This window comes from Ctenocephalides felis, unplaced genomic scaffold (genome assembly GCF_003426905.1).
Source record: "Ctenocephalides felis isolate EL2017-DRISC unplaced genomic scaffold, ASM342690v1 CF-g0.4_SCAFFOLD_00845, whole genome shotgun sequence".
Classification (NCBI taxonomy): domain Eukaryota; kingdom Metazoa; phylum Arthropoda; class Insecta; order Siphonaptera; family Pulicidae; genus Ctenocephalides; species Ctenocephalides felis.
The window spans coordinates 48,306,848-48,308,032 of NW_020536999.1; the positions used below are offsets into that span (position 1 = coordinate 48,306,848).

The 1,185-nt window shown below is 33.1% G+C and overlaps 1 protein-coding gene across 1 annotated transcript in view; it reads right to left on the bottom strand.

Moving 5' to 3' along the window:
• LOC113384691 (probable cytochrome P450 6a14) overlaps positions 1-1,185 on the bottom strand; it is a 9,041-nt gene continuing 7,856 nt past the window's right edge. Inside the window, exons 3-4 of the mRNA XM_026622443.1 lie at positions 270-1,166; positions 1-167 (exon numbers count right to left, since the gene is read on the bottom strand). Coding sequence (XP_026478228.1) covers positions 1-167; positions 270-1,166 — 1,064 coding nt within the window. The remainder of the gene's footprint in view (positions 168-269; positions 1,167-1,185) is intronic.

Sequence of the window (1,185 nt, forward strand, 5' to 3'; positions counted from 1 at the left end):
TCAATTTCTACTTTGCAATGATAATTGAATTCCATTCTGGGCTCTAAGAATTGGATTTGCTGCCTGGAAAGCAATTGGTTTCTTGGTCTCCTTGCACAGGATGACTTCAAAATCTTTAAGAATGGATATCAATCCAATTTTTGCTTGTAATTTAGCAAAGCGTTGTCCTATAAAGATAAAATAGATATATATATATATATATATATATATATATATATATATATATATATATTGTTATAATTCTATATATTATCGTATTTTTTATTTACCAATGCACATTCTCGGTCCTTCTCCAAACGGCATGTAACTAAACTGTTTCCTGGATTCCTTATTTTCTCTTGTAAATCGGTCAGGGTCGAATTTCTCAGGCTCTGGATAATATTTTGGATCATGGTGCAATGCATATACGGGAATTACTACCAAATCATCTTTTTCTATAATCACGTTTGTTTCCGGTAAGGTATATTTAGACTCACATTTTCTAATCAAGGACCCTGATGGAGGATATTTTCTCAAAGTTTCTGCCAAAACTTGATCTAGATACTCCATTTCCATTATTGCGTCGTAACTCAGTTTTCCATCGTTCTCACAGAGAGTTCTGTCAATTTCTTTCTGTAGACGATTTTGTATGTGCACGTTCAAAGCTAATTCATATAAGCAGAAACTCATGGCCGATGAAGTCGTTTCGAAACCGGCAGCAAAAAATATAAACATTTGTGCAGCCAGTAAATTGTCGTCCATTATAGAGCTTAATTTAGAACCAGAAGTCAGATCTGGTTTAATTTGCCCACGGAGATCTATAAGTATTTGTAAGAAATCACCTCTTTGTATATCATTTTGTTTTCTGTATTTTACTAAATCCTTGACAACTGATACGAAAAATTGTTCAACTTCAGGATCCATTGATCTCATATGAAGTTTGGCAAATAACCACGGAGACATTGTTCCAATGCTTCTTTGAATTAGATGGTAAAAGCTGCGTTGAAATACTTTATCTATCATCTCCCTGAATTTTGATTTGGAGTTATTGATTGCATCCACATTTATACCAAAAATACAGGAACCAATAACTTGGGTAGTTAAATTGCTGCAAAGATCTTGGATATCAATTTGCAAATCATGTGCAACTATTTTTTTAACATACTGGTTAAATTCGTAACTGAATTCTGTCAATGTAGACAACAT